General features: G+C 36.1%; 1 protein-coding gene across 2 annotated transcripts in view; it reads left to right on the top strand.

Moving 5' to 3' along the window:
• The first annotated feature begins 240 nt into the window (after positions 1 to 240).
• The window catches only part of LOC131030828 (protein STRUBBELIG-RECEPTOR FAMILY 8), a 40,055-nt gene continuing 24,008 nt past the window's right edge, over positions 241 to 16,287 (top strand). The window contains exons 1-6 of one of the 2 annotated variants that reach the window (XM_057961757.2): positions 241 to 1,044; positions 2,113 to 2,245; positions 2,414 to 2,485; positions 2,601 to 2,666; positions 2,770 to 2,841; positions 2,921 to 2,992. In XM_057961757.2, the coding sequence (XP_057817740.1) occupies positions 945 to 1,044; positions 2,113 to 2,245; positions 2,414 to 2,485; positions 2,601 to 2,666; positions 2,770 to 2,841; positions 2,921 to 2,992 (515 nt within the window). In that variant the 5' untranslated portion in view covers positions 241 to 944. The remainder of the gene's footprint in view (positions 1,045 to 2,112; positions 2,246 to 2,413; positions 2,486 to 2,600; positions 2,667 to 2,769; positions 2,842 to 2,920; positions 2,993 to 16,287) is intronic. The other variant, XM_057961749.2, reaches the window with a different exon arrangement.

The following is a 16,287-nucleotide window of genomic DNA, read 5'->3' as shown; positions in this document are numbered from 1 at the left end:
GTCGCTGTCAATTGTCAATTGTCAATGTCAATGTCTAAGCCTGGCTGCCACCGACACTCCCTTTACACGCCTATCACATACACACGCCACTCCACTTTATGCCTCTTTTACCTGCCCTGATAAAACAATAAAACGTTCACCGCAATTCAAGAATTCCCTCTGTAAAACTCCAAGTCCCACCTGCCCCAAAACTCTAAAAGGGCATGCAAAACTGCACTGCATCGACGGTGGAGATTCACAAGTACAACACTTGCAGCGATGTGGTACAGCTATGTGCCATGTGTCAGGTGCTTTCATCTCGATTTTCTATGTGCTGTTGCGCGATTCCAACGTTTATGTAACCTTGAAAACTATAAACAATTCACACTTCTCTGCATGTTTAACCGTCCAGTAGATTAAATTAAGCACCAACGCTGTTTGCACGGAACGGAGAGAGAATTCTACCTATGGTTTCTATGAATGGACAATATTTTATATAGCGTCATCTGTTAAATTAAATGTGGTCTCTGTATGCAGTAGTTTGGTGGGCCTGACACGGTTTGGGCTTCAACTGTTGACATCTTCGGTACCTACAGTGTATTAAGCAGAATTTGTTGGCGCAAAGATGTCCCACTCTCACATTATCGCTATCATTGTATCTGCGATCTTTTGGTCAATCTTTTGCAAATGCCACGCCATGTAAAATTGCCGGCACAGTTCTTTTGCACGATTACCATGGAGTTGGTCGATTTGGTGATATAATCTTTGTTGCTTCGCTTGAGCTGCCAGGTTTCAGAAGCAAGAGAAAAAGGAAGAATGCCCATAAGTTCAAAAGGGGTATTTTACGTTGCTTGGGGACGTTTCATGGGCGTTCTGGTAAATGGGTTAAGCTCCTGAGACGAAACCAAAATGCAAGGTTCCTTTTAACACCTTTAGCTGTAGGCAAGGGGTGAAGTTGGAAGAAGATGGGGGGACGGAAATCGACTGTGTGGCTCTTTATCGCCTCCATTTTAGCGCTGATTGTGGCGCCCCTGCCAGTTGGTGGAGTCACCAATGCACCAGACGGTAGAATGCATTCAACTCTTACCACTTAATAATCTAGAAAAACAGAATTACTTGCCATGTTAGGTCGTTATTTTTGCTGGGTGTTAGTCGAATCACTTGAAGATTCCCATTTTTTCATACTATTTAATATTTACCCCAATGAAGCACAGAGTGATATGGTCTATATTCGCGGGAAACAGTAGACAAACATAGAAGCTGTACAATCTCTTTGCCAAATGCAACGATTTTAGTTTCTTTAAACCTGATAGGTAGACTTCTTTTTCCCTTAGATTAATATTAGGCAAATGCTCTTGAAATTTTTGACTGTGACATTATTACGAGTTTAGTCCCTCGGCAATTCCTGTTGGAGAGCTCGTCAATAAATATTGTAGGTGGGTTTTTAGTCTGAAATTTCTTTTTAGACCTTTTAAATATGAACAGTCGAGAACTGGATGTTATACTGCGTATGGTTTGAGAAGAACAGAACCTGGATGGGAGAAAAAGATATTAACATTTTAGAGGCAATTGGTTGGGCTGCCCCGTGTTTAGCTTTGTGTTCATTCCATGACCATATCGAAGGCATACATATTTGTTGCTAAAAACATGTTAGTCTCGACAAACTGCCTGATCCATGACTATGATAATCAAACTCGTGAAAGTGTAGATTAATCCAGATCGATAAGTAGTTTATGATTATTGAACATGAGCTTTTCGGATATGGTAAAGAGCTTCTGGTGAAAAATATGTACATTTGATTTACAATTCAATGTTTAGGATTACTCTCCGCGGAAATCCGCGATGATGGCATATTTCGAGTATTTTTCTTCTTGCACTTCCATGTAATTTTTCGCATCACTTTATTGCATTGTCACTAGAAAGTTATAAATGACGGGGGCCATGTAAAATGAGATATATTGACAGTTATTCATAAATGGCGCCCTTTATATAACCATGTAAATTGGCTTTATGAATGTGTTGTCCTTGAAACAATGTTCTAACATAAAAGATTACATCAATGATGCTTTTGTTTATCCAATGTGTCAGATTTGTAGTGTTCTGATTTACACTATGCTTTGGATGGATTTTCAGTTTCCGCTTTGACAAACCTCTATACCAGCCTAAATTCTCCGTCTCAACTTACTGGATGGAATGCAAGTGGAGGAGATCCATGTGGCCAGTCATGGAAAGGAGTGTCTTGTTCTGGATCCGCTGTTACGACAATGTAGTTAACCGTGCTTCCTGAGAAATCTAACCCTTTTTAATAAAATTGTTGAAGGATTACTTGAATAGCTTAGAAAAGATGATACGTATTGCCCATTTTTTTTTTAATCTTAAAAGACTTGTACACAAGAAAAGAAGAAGATATAAGTGTGGTGATTGAATTGAACAGAAAATTACCTGGTCTAGGGCTGACAGGATCATTGGGTTACCAGCTTTCAAGTCTTTCCTCCCTGACATTTTTGTAAGAAATCTCTTTTGATTTCAAAATTCTCTCTTTTTTTTTAATAAAGTTGGAAATGTTTGTGACTAAAGGTATATAATTATTATGTTGCTTTGAACTTTGTTTTGTGACACAGAGATATGAGCAACAACAACATTCAAAGTACCATCCCATACCAGCTTCCCCCCAATGTTACACATCTGTGAGTTAGAAGACGAGTAGATTTAATATCTACATTATAAGTTCTTAATTCATGTGAATGCGATACTGATACACTGTGCATTTCTGCTGTTTTCTGTGTGTAGCAATCTTGCCGGCAATAGCTTTAGTGATGTGCTTCCTTATTCAATTTCGGAGTTGACTTCACTCAACTATTTGTAAGTTTTTTAACTGGGTAAACTTTTGCCGTACATATATGAAGACTATTCTCATTGAAATGGATTGCATTGTCTGCAGGAATGTGAGTCACAATTCTCTCTCAGGTCAAGTCTCAGACATCTTTGGGAAGCTTTTGAACCTCTATACCTTGTAAGATATGATTCTCTCTATGAGAACATTTGATTTGGCTAAACCAGGAAAGCATTTATTTTTTGATTGCAAAACATGTCCCTATTCAAGGCTCCAGGGTAATCAATTCCAAGTAGGATTATTATGCAAATAGGCATTTGTATGGACTTCTATACAGTTAAGGATTTGATTGTAACTTGAGTCCTAGAAATTACTACTACACGAATCCCCTGTGCACAATGATACTTATCTTTTCTTTAAGATAAAGATAGTCTGGTTGCCCACTTTTTTGCCAATCTAAAAACACATCATTGTTTTTCCAATTAGATTGTAAACGAGGGGGTTGATTTATGCTACATGATAACTCATTCATAGCTGGTGCAACCATTATGAAATCTAGGCAGAAATGCTAGGTTTGGAAGCAAAAGGAGATCCGATTCATCCAATAATAGAAGAGATATAAGCTCCAAAATTTTTGAAACTCTTCTATTAAAATAATAGTCAAACTCAAATCCCCACTAAGATTTTTTTCTTGTTGTAAATGGGTGGAAACCATAATTGTTGCAAAATGAAGAATATAAAATAGAAAATCTAAAATATTGGAAGAAATTTGAAACTAAACAATTATATTATGAATTTTTTCTAAGCTATTTGACTTTGTATGAGGATGGGTACGGGCTTGGGTAGATTAGTATGATCTTTTGAATCCTAGGTCTAGGTATGGTATAGGTTCACATTTTATGATTCTTGTCTAAGCTATCGGTCTTGCATGAGGATGGGTACACGCTTGGGTATGCTAGTTAACCTTTTTACGCTAGGTACAATATTTGTTCGTATGTATATAATTTCTTATATTCAAACATATTAAAAATATTTATGCTCATAATTTTTTTTTCATCAGTTAAGTTTGTTTGTATTATATTTATATTCAATTTTTTTAACAGATATTAGTAATAATCATATCCCTAGTTCGTTTCAGACTTGTTATCTACCCTTGCATCTATCATAATAACGATAAAAAAACTATCAACTCCCCACAAAACACCTACCAGTATGCCTGTATACTAGCAGCAACAATCCACATATCAGAATTTGAGTTGTTGAACAAAAATATACATAGCTTTTCAGATTTAACATTTAATCACTAATTTCCTTATTTGTGTTCGAGACCCAGAAATCATCCTTGAAGAATTTCAGATGCTTGCTCTTTGGCTAAAGTCCTCCTTCCTCCACTTGTTTCTTCGTCTCCTTGCCTTGTATATATTCTTTTAGGAATCAAAAACCGATTTGGGCCTCCGGTTTTTGATCTTTCTTGTTTGGTTTTGCATTCCACAACAAGAATAGTCTCAGCCGAGGAGAACTCGGCCACATGGACCTATTTCCCTCCCCTTGCAATGAATACCTCACCTAGCTTTGCCATGCTATGAATGCAACGAGCCCCAAACACCATTGGCGCAAGCACCATGCTAACTCCATTTGCGCAATATCCACATTGGAGTGATATTTATACTTTGTTAACATGAATTCTTCCCCCAATAATATCCTCACCACCTGATAAAACATGGGGTTGTCATACTTAAACACATTCTTCATGCGGCTCTCAGAAATTTCACCCTAAAGCATATCTGTCGCTTCCTCGATCTGAGGCTAAAATTTGCCTCCATTTTGCCTCCTGTTATCACCTCACAAACTGCACTCGGTGAAATATGGAATGGCGGTGACAATCTATCTATCGTCGCTATGAAATACTTCCTTCACGCTTCATTTCATTTAAAATTCCCTCACATTGATGGCCCAAACGGAATTTTTCTGGCAGATGTTGGTCGTACTAATTACTTCGCCATCATCACCTTCTGAAAATCTTCCTACATAATGTCATGATTGCCATCCTTTAATGTCACCGCCCAATTTGAAATAGCATCTGCTACCTCATTGCCACCTTGCAGTGTGTGGGTTATTTTAAAAAAAATGAAATTTTCTAATTTAGATTTAATTAATTTGATCCATTTATTTAGCCTTCACATTTGAAATTGCCCATTCATGATTGCATTTACGATGATTTGTGACTCTCCCTTCTGGCGGACTTGCTGGCTAAGTTTACTGCTAGATACGCCGCTTGGGCCTTTGCCTCGTTGTTGGTCCCATCTTTTAATCTCTGAGCACCTAATGCCACAATATTCCCCTTCTAATCCTGAGCCACTGCCCCTGCCCCTGATGGGCCTGGATTTCCTTTTGAGGCTCCATTGAAATTGACTTTTACCCACCCTTCTCTCGGTCTAATCCATTCTGTTTTTACATCCTTAGTCAATTCTGTTTTTACATCCTTCTCACCAGATGGATGAACCCATGATTGCCCATTAATGGGTGAATATTTATACTTATAATTGCTAATAAAAAAAATATTTAAATACATCATATTGCAATAAAGAAAATGCTCATAAATGCATGTTTTAGTGATTTGCCAAATATTAATACAAAATGAAAGTTACAATCAATATTCAATTATCTTCATAATGCTCTTTATTGAGAGCATCAAAGTCAACATTTGGTTCAGTTTCATTTGAACCAGAATCAATTATAATGCCACTCCTAGTAACCTTTTCATTTATAGAAGCTCTTCATGTATAGACCTTGGCAAGTTTTGCAGTTAGAGTTCAGTTCCTTGTCACCTCCTCACTATGATAAGTTTTCTTATGTGACAAAAGACAGAAAGTGGAGTGCATAAAAACCAAATCCTTAGTTTTGTCGCTATCAATAAGTTGTGCTTAATTCGAGTGGATAAAGAAGTATGTATTCCAATTCTATTCAGTTGAAGAACTAAATAACTCACAACCTATTGAATTTGCATGCAACATTTACAATTATAAAACATAAATTATAATAAATAGTATGAATAGAAAAGTGAGGAAATTAAATAATAAAAAGTTGCATACTTTAGATAGAATTTTTATTGCAAAAGGTTAAAGCTGATAGAGCCTTGGACATGTAGGTACCACCATTCATGACTATCTTTCTTGTATTTGTCTTGAAGAGCACAAATATTATGATTATTTTGAAGATATGAAGTGCCCAAACCCAATCAAGACAACATTGTGTTTATCTACATTCAGGAATAATCTTGTAATCTTGTAGCTAGTAGTAGCAACTTTTTCATCTCTATATGGTGCCAACCTCCTTGACGAAGAAGGAATCTCTGTGTTATAATACTATGGGGACAAAGCAAATGTTAGAGTGCACAGGCTTGGTCATTTTTGTTGCAAGGATCAATAACAATTTTTTTCATTCTTTTGTAAAATACTTTTTGTGTAGTTGTGGCTTTTATTATGATCCTTATTTTTGCAACCATGGAGTCCATGCCATATGTTGGTAAACAGATTTGTCACTGCGATCATTTCTCTAAAACTGACCTTTGTTTGCCTGAAGAGCAGTGACAGTTGTTCCAACAGTTGGAGAGAGCTTTATGGTATAACAATTTTTCTTTGCGTTTGAGAGGGGCAGCTCCCTCGTATGATGGGAGTTTTTATGATTTTAGTGTACTTTTAACAAGAAAGTACTTAAAGAAGAAAACATATAACTAAAAGAGGATGGATAACGAATACCATTTGAGATTCACAATGGATAACAATTACAAAGGGGACGTTTATCATAAAATGTGTTTTAGATATATGCAATGATGATGGACATCAAACCTTGATATACAAAGAGATAGGCTATACTAGCACATACAAATCAAGATACTAGGAAAATGGGCGTGTTTCATTACATCAATTACATAGATCACCAATGGTTTGCATAGTTACATAAAGGGATTACTACTTTGACATACGAGAAATTAGCAATAATAACTGGGAAAACCATTTAAGACATACAAACAAATGCATTCTTTATTATCTTCATGAGATTATACAATCTTAGAAACCCTTTTTGTCGAATAGTTTCAAACCAAAAGTCATTAGAAAGTCTCTCTATCAATTTGTCTAGAGTTTCTCCTCTGCCAAACGTCCCTTTATAATAGCAAGAGCCTTGTATTTATAGGGCTTATACTACCTTGTAACTACTTAGCATAACTACCTAGGTAACCACTTTTCGTAACCACTTTTCTTAAGTTCCCAAATAACTATTTTTCCTTATTACTTTTTGAAGCTTAGGATTTACTTGTTCAATAATTAGGTTCCTTTCCTAACTTTAGTTGCATTAAGTGACATAAGTCACTTTTACAAAAAGGAAAGTAGAAACTTATAGCTTTAAAGGAAGAATGAGTTTCTAGTTTCACTGAGATGGGTACTGCGCCTTCATCTAATCCTTAAGTTAGCTATTCACCATGAACTTGGCCTTCAAGTTCATGTGCTTCAATTACATCCAGCTTCATCTAATTCTTCTAGTTTCACTGAGCTGGGTACTGCGCCTTCATCTAACTGAAGTTAGCTATTCACCATGAACTTGGCCTTCAAGTTCATGCACTTCAATTACATCCAACAAGTATCTCCTCCGTGACAACCAAAAAGACCGACCACTTTTCCAAATTGCTTTCTGTATCAACATGTGAGCAGGCATCAACTATTGTCAGCAATTCTATCAATCCCAAACATTGTAACCTCGAGAATCATGTGTTTCAGATTTAGTTGCCTGTATAACTATACTGAACTATGCCATGAGCATTTGAGAAAGTGCTATCAATTGTTTGACTTCTATTCAAGTCATTGAATGTATCCCGATCAAGTCATAGCTATCTTCTGTATGCACTAACCAATTTCATTATAAGTTGCCAAATATTATCACTAAAATTATTTGTTCATTTCTCTGTAGGTTGCCAAAATATAAACTGGTGTGGAAACTGCAAACATGCCGAGTGATAATGTCTAAGATCTGAAAAGTTCAACAATACTTACAACATTAATCTCTTGTTGAAACCGTTTGCTTCTTTTTTTTTTATCCCTCTTATCTTCTGAAAAGGAAAACTCACAAGTTGATGAAAGATGATACCTGCCTCAATGTGTTGGATCTTTGTATAAGATAAGTTACTAGTTGCAGCTTTCAACTCATCTTTGTACCAATTGTATTTGGTTAGCTTAAATGTAGTCCATTTTAGTGTACCAACGTTTGAATCAAGCACATTTTTTTATCTAACAAGAAATTTCTCTGCTATCATGTGTTGGAAGATCCAACTTAAAAGAGGCAATAAATTGATAGAGTGCACTCTGTCCCATCTTGATATCCTCATGTTTTGGGTTGAAAAGCACATGATGCAATTGTATTCTTTGCTTCTATTTGCATTTTACTAGTGTTTCCCTTGATGGTCACGAACTACTATCAAATTGACTAGAATTGATATCCCGATAGGTCTTGATGAATGCTACGCCCTATTCCAAAGCTCTCATTTTGTTACAGGCTGTGGGATGTTAGCAAAGGTTGTAGAATTAAAATTTACACCCGCTCGCTTGCATTTGCTCAATAGTTTCTAAAGCCTTCTCAACAAATGTATTTTGTACATGTACTTCAATAATTAGATTACATGAGATGACGTCGAGTAATTAACCGTGTCATGTCTTTGTTATAATTATATTCAATTGAAATTTGATCTTCGCAAAGAAGTCTCCTTTCGTGTTAATGCGGTTCACCTTCTCCAAAGTCATACTTTCATCTACATAATGTTGAATAAGCTGCTTCACGACATTTTTGTTTCTTGAGCCCGACTAAGGGTTAAATAGTTTTCCGACCTTTGTAAAGACTAATGAACTTTGCCATGATTTTAAGACCCAATTGAGTCATTCCTACTCAAATCTTGTTACTTCTCTGGTTCCATTTGCAGGTACTTGCACTGTTGTACTATAGAAATAGTTGCATGAATACATCAGTCAACTTGTAGTGACGGTGGAACCAAAACATATCCATTAGTCTGTATATATCCCACTCGAGCTGCAAGCTCATCTCAATTTATGCATCTTCAAATGTATATTCTACATTCTTGCAAATAAGAGATGTAATAAATAGCACTAAAAAGATGAAAGTGAAGTTTCATTGAACCTTCTTTACCTCCAAAACATTTATATTTGATAACATTTTCTCTGAAATGAAATAAAATGCATATCATTATCATGCGAGCCTAATTTTCAGAATGTTTTATTTAGCATCGCCAACAATGTTGCTACCTTTGATTGCCCTGCCAAGCTAATTTATTGCATTCTGCACATACCTCTCGCGTTTGTGGAGGTGACTCGACTCTAGCCTAATTATGCTGCTGCATTTTCTTGAAACTTTCCAAAGCCTTTTCAACAAATCCGTTTTCTGCAAAGCTTGCAATCATTGCGTTCGATGAGATGACATCTCTTTGATGTGGCTGGCAAACAACTAACTTGTGCTTCCATCAATACTTCCACATCTTGCAATAGTATCTTGCTACCTTCATTTTGTCATGCCATTTTCTCTAGTTGTGCATAGATTCTTCCGCTTGTAGATGTGAACTGTCTCCACACCTGGCCACTTATGATCTACAGGTACCAAGAAAACAGTTTCACACAAACATCACAAGTCTAAATGGCATAATAAAATCAGTGAATTGCATTTGCTTGAAAGTTTCTAAAGCTAAGTCATCAAATCCATTTTGTGCAGATCTTGCAATTCATAGCATGCCATGAGACAACATTTTGTCAAACAATTCAGGTGCATTGTCAATGATTCCACCTTTGATGATTGTCTATAACCTGTTCCAAGGATTTCACCTCACATGGGTGGGAAAGATACTCGCAATAGTTTGGAAACATGGTTTTACACCTGTTGAGCGTTTGCTTGAAAGTTTCTAAAGTCTTTTCAATAAACATTTTTATCTGCGCAACCTGCACTTATTCTATTCCATGAGATTATATTCTTTGAAGCATTTTGCATATAGTTCGTGCACCGTTTCAAAGCTCTTATAAGCTTTCATTTTGGCTAGGCAAGCAGTGGAATCCAGTTTTTCACCCTACCCCATATGCATTTGCTTGAAAGTTTCTGTTGCCTTTTCATCAAATTGAATTTGTATATATCCTTCAATAAGTACATTGCATGAGATGGTATCTCTTCGAGGCACATTGCAAAAGAGTTCTCATGCCTTTGCTATGCTTCCACAACTTGCATGCATGTGGACTAGTGTACTCACAACTATGATATTTGACAAAATCCCCCGTATGTTTATGCTTTCATGAATATTTATAGTTTGTTACAAACATTCTTCGCACGGGAAAATAGGAGCTAGCATAGGTTAATGGGTTTGATGTTACGCTTTGCAACTACTAATTGGTTTTGCTTGGAAGTTTTTAAAACCTTTTCAACAAACCTATTTTGTGAATGTCTTGTCATCGTGCATATCCCATGAGACAACATTTTGTCAACTTGCTCATGCGCCTTGCTTGTGCTTGCAAAGTTTGAATGTATGTCTGTGTGGGTTTAGAAGAAAAAACAGTTATATAACTGATTCTTTATCTTCTCTATATTCTCGCAATGTGGGTGCTCCTTTCTCCATCGGCTGTTGGAGCTTCATATGCACCTTCCGATATCTTGATTTGCTTAAGCAACAAAGCCAAATGGCTGATGCATCAAGTTGTTTTAGTTTATTTACATCGGTGATTTCAATTATTTTGAGAAGTTAATAAATTGACCATCAATGTATGGTCATTGTATGAGGAAGCTCCTTCTTATTGGTTGTTTTAAAAACTTAATAAAGTGGCCGATCAAATCTTAAGTTGCATATTATATCCTCTACTTGTGTTTTGGTAGAGCGCTTTAATTTGCTGATGACATCTCTTATGCCGAAGGATTTAATAAACTTCCACATCAGTGTGATTTCAGTCTTTTTATTCCTTCATCCAACTTAACGATAGATTGATAGGCTATCAACTACAATGCCACTAACTGATTTCATTTCTATTTTAAAACTATTAATTTGCATCCTTTTCATTGGCGCATGAAGTGGCATGTATAACCATTTCAACAATTATGACAAGGTAAGCAACGAGTATTAGAGCACCAACCATATATGCACTTTGCCAACAATTTTAATTACCATGTTGATAACACTTAGCTCGCTTGATTTGACATTTGGAATACAAAGCATTGCCTTACAGGGTTTGAGAGAAAGTTGTTGACACTGGATAAATTGTCGGTAACATTTTCTTTATTGTAGTTTTTATTTTACGTGAGATAGTGAACAAAGAAAATTTGTAACTAACTCCTTTTGTCCATGCATATCATACAGTCTTATTTGATTAAACATTTCCAACACCTTTGTGGCATACCCATTTTGTGCATATCACAAAATTATTTGCCATCCATTATTACACTTCTCATATACATTTTGCCAACCACTTTGTGTGCTATATTAATAACTCCATGCTTGGCATGCGGTTTTAGTTTCATCCTAGAAGCTTTCTAAGCCAAGGCACACTAAAGTATGCCAGCGTGAACTTATTTTGCCTTGCTACAACCCATCATTAACATGTGTCTTTGTATTCATTACCACCAACATAAACAATGTTTTTGATGAATTGTGCTATATTAATAACTCCATACTTGGCATGCGGTTTTAGTTTTCAAATCAATTTCAGAGATGCATCCTAGAAGCTTTCTAAGCCAAGGCACACTAAAGTATGCCAGCGTGAACTTATTTTGCCTTGCTACAACCCATCATTAACATGTGTCTTTGTATTCATTACCACCAACATAAACAATGTTTTTGATGAATAATTTCTCCATTTACGACTATTGAATTACTTAAGCATTGATAAGTACTTTGTTGTCATTACTTTCAACATCCTGAGAGGAGATCACAAGCTTTTACCAAACAAATCCACTAATTGGGCAAATAGAGAATGATGCACAACTTTTTCTTTGGTCAATATTTCTTCATGAAAATCTTCCACATTATGAATAATATTGTTACAACCAAAACTAATAAATCAGAGTTCCTCCAAATCAGGTGAAACTTAGGATTAAATTGTTCTCGTTTATCTATTGACGAAAATTGAAGTTTTGATATTTTATAAACCAAGGGTCGTCTTGAGATGAAAATTTGCCAAATTAGGCGAAATGTTATCAGGAACACTTGTACAAAAGCATTTTGCCCCACTCATGGATTTTCAAATTTAATTGTTTTCGTGTTTGTTGCATCATCATCGTTCCTCGCAAAATCTTGACTGAGACAAAGGATAACTCTTCTCCAATTGGGTATGCCTTTCAACATAGTTCCAATTGCCTATGACACTCCCAGGATAAATGAAGGATAAATGAAGGAATTGGTGAGCATATAACACGTGGCATCATTATTTGAAAACCAAAATTGACTTGTTAAAGGTTATAACATCCAACAATGCTCATTGTTTTGACACAAAATGATTAAATTTTGTGGTGTCAAAACAAGGCTAACACCATCATTATTTTCACCCTAACATGGTCAATTTTTATGAGCATAACTAATCATACTCATGATGGGCTTAGTGAAACTTAAAATAAATTCCACATGAGCCCATTGTGCATCATTGACATGCTTCTATTATGCTCCTTATTTCGACCATGGAGTCCATGCGATCATAATTTTTATCCAACATGGTTGATTTGTATGAGCATAACCAATCATACTCATGATGGGCTTAGTGAAACTCAAAATATATTCCACACAAGCTCGCTACTAATAATTGAGAATCAATGCTTTTACTTTTTGGGGTCTCTTCGAATGTGACTGCCTCCATATGCTTTGAAGAGTGTTGATGATTGCGGTGCTGCCTCTTGAACCTTCACAAGACTATCGTGTGATATGAAAAATGAATTAAAAAATAAAAGAGCATATAACATATCAATCTTAAAAGGATTAAAAATTTACTAAAAAATAATATTATTTTCAACAACTCAAAGTTGGAGGTGAACTCAAAGTTGGAGGTGATCTTGAAGATGGCTTGTAAGATATGATGACCTGTCACAAAGATTTGAATTTCCTTTTTCAATTTCCTTTCATAAAATATGCTCAAATGTGTCCTCCACTATTGAACCAACTACCTTTCAATTGTTAATCTTGTTTGTTATGAGTTGGAAACATTTTTTAGGGTTCCATATTTAAATTGCTTGTTTGAGGGTATTGATAATGAAGGTTTCCTCTTTTACTTACCCTTCACAATCAATTGCCTTAAAAAATAATTGCCTTAAAAAACATAGCCCCTTTAGAGGACATTGTAGTGACATTAATTAGTGGTTTGTTTTTATAACCCTACTATTCATCATAATTATAAGTGATGGACACTCTTATTTTGGGCCATATATCCTTGATTGCTCTCAAAATGCCTCTAGCTTCTATGGAAGCTTCTTCCTTGGCCGATAAGGTGTAGGCTCCTTTTCATACCCAACCCTAATGTAGTCAGTATGTGCATTAGTAATTATTGTAAGCATATCTTGTTGATATGGTGATCTAACAAGGTCAAAAGGAAGCACCTTACTATTAAGGCAATGAGCAATGCTCTTTTCCACAGCCTCTCTTGCCTCATTCTTGAAGGGTTCTCTTTTCCATAACCTCTCTCGCCTCATTCCTGAAGGGCATCTTTAATAGGAAAAAAAGAAGGTATTCTTTTCTTGAAAATTTGATGGTGGCCTAAAAGGATTTGGGTGAGCTAGTTGTGTTAAGCCACTAGAAGGTTTTTGTGATCCTCTCTTGGAAAAAGGGTGTAGTATCTCCTTTGATCTATTACTTACTATGTTGAAATTCTCTTCTACTTTGATATATCACATAATTTGTTCTTTTGGCAACCATTTTTGTTCAACTCTTGCCAAACTCTTATTTCTAAGACAATTATAATGCTAAGTGAGCTTTCACTCAATTATATGAGCTCTAATAGACATTCACATATTGGCTACAACACCAACAATAACCCCCATTGTTAAGAAGTTGCTTAATTATGGTTTTATGTTGTCGAAGAGGTGATATTGTCTCAAAACTCTTGCCAAACTCTTATTTCTAAGACAATTATAATGCTAAGTGAGCTTTCACTCAATTATATGAGCTCTAATAGACATTCACATATTGGCTACAACACCAACAATAACCCCCATTGTTAAGAAGTTGCTTAATTATGGTTTTATGTTGTCGAAGAGGTGATATTGTCTCAAAATTAAACAAGCTCTTGACATGTTGACCAACTAAATTAAAAGTACCAACCATTCTATATGGATACAAATAAAAAGAAAAGAACACTACAAATTTTAATCCATGCTAATTAAAAAGGAGGCTTATAAAATAGTAAAACTTTTTTATAAAAAAATAATAAACTTGAATTTTTTTGATAAATCTTGAAAAAATTACAAGATTCACTCACCTTTGATGGTAAAATCTTCTTTGTGCAACTCTTTTTTTTCTTTTAGGTGTAGGTCTTTCTCTCTCGTGGCCTTCATCTTCGAAGAAAAATACAACCATTTTTGAAAACCAAAATATAAAATAATTAAAAAAATTTGTTTTACTCAATTCTCTTTGTGAAGTGAGACAAAAGAAGTGAACAAAGGGCAAAATTAGGTTCTATTGGCACTTTTTTGTTTTAAAAATGTACAAAAAAGGTTTCTTTTTGCCTTTTATTTTGAGGTGGCCAGAGGGTCAGCTTGGGTTTGCTTAGGGTCTACCTTGGTTTTGCCCATGGTTCACCTTGGGTGCTGTGTTGACCCACAAGGTACCAAGGTTCACCATGGGCAAACCCTAGATTGTCCCAATCCTGAATTGGACCCAAATAGATACGGTAGGGTTTCCAAGTATCTGGTAACATGGAATTTTTTTGCAAGGGAATTTATAAAATGAATAGATCTTCACTATCACTAGAAAATTAGATCAATTGAGTGTACGGATTTGGCTTGGGCCAAATCTAGCATAGTATAGACAGTTCCTTGGCCAAAATTTTGTTCATACTTGTCCATTATGAAATTCTTTTGTCAAAACTTGGTTACTTCACTGCCTATGGATCTATTATTAACATTTTCTCACTTCAACTCTTTTGCTACCATCATGTGGGAAACATGTACATGTGGGTTCCTCAAAATTGGTTTTGGTGGACCTACAACAAACACTTCTAAAATTTTCTAATGGAAACGCATTATTTCTTAATATTAGAATAGCTCCCCTCCTTGAATTGTTTTTCCCCCAAAGCATTTGTAGAGTTTTTTTTTTGGTTTCCTTTCCTTTTTTGAAGTAAAGAACCTATTAGCCTCATTATTTTTTTTTGGTCAGTGAGGGCGGGCTTTTGTCTGAAGCTTTGAACTTGCAGGTCACAGAGGGGGACCCCATCCCCGATTACATCATATATTTTTGATTTTGAGGTAATAACACCTCCATTTTTTGTCTCTTTTTGCTCCTCGTCACTCCATACTTTCTCCTTATTTCTCCATCTATCTTTCCTTATCACTTCATACACCCTTATCTCTTTGATGCTTCTCCTCTGCTCGTGCACTCCTTATCTCTCCATATCTCCTTATCCCTCCACTGCAACGGGCAACCCCTTATCTCTCCATCTTCTCCCTCATACTTGTGTTGTCCTCTTATCTCTCCAACAACGTCCCCTTATTCCTCCAATTCTTTTCCACCTTATCACTCCATATAATCCTCCTTATTCCTACACGATCAACCTTATCTCTCTGATGTAACTTGACCTGTCGTTGCCACAACAGTAGTTGGTATTAACACCAATGTAGACTTGCTCTGCTCTCCAGCAACATCTATCACGTGTCTCCGCCACCACTTGACTTCATCTCTGGCCTCCTTTGTCTTTCCATTTGCCTACCTCTTTGTACTCTGTCATTGTCTTTCCTCCTATCCCTTGCCTCCGACCCATTAATCCGTAATCGGGGCTCCAACGGGCTTGCGTATGCCTACTCCACCATATCACCACTCCTCTCGCCTCCTATCACCTTCCGCCTCCTTATCTCCCTTGTGATCCTCGTAGTAGCCAACAAACATCTATGCCCGCTTCGGGTGGAGCATTAACACCCCTTCTGCCCCGCCCACATCTTTGTCAACAAGGGAATCTTTAACATGGAGTTGCAACAACCGTTGCACTGCGGGGTCGACCCCCACCTATTAGCCTCATTATGAGTACTTGAGCTTGGGGGAATTATTGAAGTAATATTGTAATATTGCTATAATGGTCATCTTAGTCATGTAGTTTCTTTTTTAGAATGTTTCCTTTCTTGCATTTGTTTACAATCGTTTCTCTTATGGAAAGATCCTCTTGCATTTGTTTACAATCCTTTCTCTTATGGAAAGGTCCTCTTGTAATTTTCTATATAAGGAGTATTCATCTCCTTTATTCATTAGAACAATT

The sequence above is a fragment of the Cryptomeria japonica genome, chromosome 4 (assembly GCF_030272615.1).
Source record: "Cryptomeria japonica chromosome 4, Sugi_1.0, whole genome shotgun sequence".
Lineage (NCBI taxonomy): Eukaryota > Viridiplantae > Streptophyta > Pinopsida > Cupressales > Cupressaceae > Cryptomeria > Cryptomeria japonica.
Note: the sequence above shows the minus strand (reverse complement) of the source record. Positions and strands in the feature narration are given on the sequence as shown.